Below are 1,914 nucleotides of genomic sequence, written 5' to 3'. Positions count from 1 at the left end.
TATATATATATTCATGCACGGCTATACTATGCAATCCCCAAAGTTCACAACGGCCCTAAACGAAAGAAAGTCTTTGAAATATGCAAACAAGAGGAAAAACAAAAGCAACAACAAACAACAAATCCACTTAACCCGAAAACAATATTTGAAAACAACAAAAGGAAAAGGCATAAAGCATTGGTTCCAGTTCTTTGCCTTTGGAACTTTTCCTTTTGGCCCCTTCTCTCCTCTCATCGATACCTCCACCTCACTCTCACTCTCACTCTCTCCCACACGCAAACTGTCTAAACCCCACCCCTTTTATTTTTTTCTCTAAAACTCTTCGTTAAACAAATCAATACATAAATAATATATATATATATATATATATTCTAAATCTCCGCAACAACAGATCTATTTTCCTTTATAAATAAGAAAATTAGGACCGTTTCACATCAAAATTTGTCATGCTCAATGTGAACAATTATTTTTAAGTGTAAGGCACCTAGCTAGTATATAAATTGTCTATATCTTACTCATAATGTGTATACATCACACAGCCTATAAACTTTGTCAAGTATACTGTTCTGGGTTTAAATTTCTATTCCTAACTATGAATACTATTAATGGTAAGTAATAATTATTATTATTATTATTATTATTATCCAAAAACTCTCTCTGTCTCTCTCAAGTCAAATCCCTTAAACCTCACTGTACTAGTACAAATACTAAACATTGCTCCAATATATAATCTGTTACTCTCTCACAAGACTCACTCTTCTTCTCTGTCTTTCACGCACATTCACATTAATTTAGAGAGTAGCCAGGCGCGCACACACACACACACTCACAAATAAGAACATCTCTGTGTCTTTGTCTCTGTCTCTGTCTCTGTCTCTCAAGTTGAACGGACCTAGCTAGCTAGCTGATCACTTCTTAACTCAGAAATCTGTATGGTGAAAGCCATGCGGCAAATGAAAGTAGAAGAGAAAGAGAAAGAGAAAAAGCCCAAGTTCCAAATGAACGACCACATAGACATCCTGATAGAGGTGCTGAAACGCCTCGACGGCCCTTCACTCGGCGTCGCCGCCTGTGTCTGCCGCCTGTGGTGCACTCTCACTCGCTCAGACTCCCTCTGGGAACATCTCTGCTTCCGCCACGTCTCCTCTCCACCTCCTTCCTCTGTACGACCTGTCGTCGTTGCCCTCGGTGGCTACAAGCGCCTCTACATGGTCTGCGTTAGACCCGTACTGAGTAGACTCCGAAACTCCGACTCTGAACTCGTCTGGACTCGTGACGAGGTGCAACTCTCACTCTCTTTGTTCTGTGTTGATTATTACGAAAGGAGACTCGGTGGTGGTGCCACTTCAGCTTCCTCCCTCATGTTCCTCTGCAACCCTGTCAACGTCTAATTTTTCTTTTTCTTTTCCTTTTTTTCCCTCTTTTGAAAAAGGTATTATTATAATTATTATTTATTTTTTTCATTAGATTTATTATTTGGGACAAAATAAAATCCACTAGGGTAGTTTTTTTTTTCTATGGGTCTTGTTAATGGGTGTCTAAATGCACTTGTTAAGATAAGATTTAATAATATTGAGTTATCTTTTGTTTAAAGTCCAGTTATTTATTACTGAATTATGTGTAAGTTTTTATTTTAAGTTATTAAAATGTGAAAAAAAAAATGGTTTGAAATGTAATTGCAAATTGAGTGAGCTATGAAAGGCCAAATTTCTGAGAATAAATTTATATGGGCACGACAATGGAAGATTTGGAAACTTAGCTGGCCAACTTGAGTTTGAAAGTGAAGGTTCAGAGTGGCAATATTCAAAGAGTAAAATGCTCTTTCGTTTTGTCTCTATTAGACAAGATAATCTTTGTCTTAGCCTACAAGCTGGTCCCAAAGAGGTGAAAATTGGAATAAAATAAAATGAAAAA

The 1,914-nt window shown here is 37.2% G+C and overlaps 1 protein-coding gene across 1 annotated transcript; it reads left to right on the top strand.

The window, feature by feature from the left end:
- The first annotated feature begins 477 nt into the window (after window positions 1–477).
- Window positions 478–1,630, top strand: LOC115957829 (F-box protein SNE). Its single transcript, XM_031076161.1, has one exon. The coding sequence runs from the start codon at window positions 933–935 to the stop codon at window positions 1,389–1,391; it is 459 nt and encodes a 152-aa protein (XP_030932021.1). The 5' UTR covers window positions 478–932; the 3' UTR covers window positions 1,392–1,630.
- Window positions 1,631–1,914: the final 284 nt, after the last annotated feature.

The sequence above is a fragment of the Quercus lobata genome, chromosome 8 (genome assembly GCF_001633185.2).
Source record: "Quercus lobata isolate SW786 chromosome 8, ValleyOak3.0 Primary Assembly, whole genome shotgun sequence".
NCBI lineage: Eukaryota > Viridiplantae > Streptophyta > Magnoliopsida > Fagales > Fagaceae > Quercus > Quercus lobata.
The sequence above is the reverse complement of the archived record's forward strand: the minus strand, read 5'-3'. Positions and strand labels throughout refer to the sequence as shown.

Coding starts and splice junctions, on each gene's coding strand:
- LOC115957829 (XM_031076161.1), top strand. CDS start 933: ATGGTGAAAGCCATGCGGCAAATGAAAGTAGAAGAGAAAGAGAAAGAG.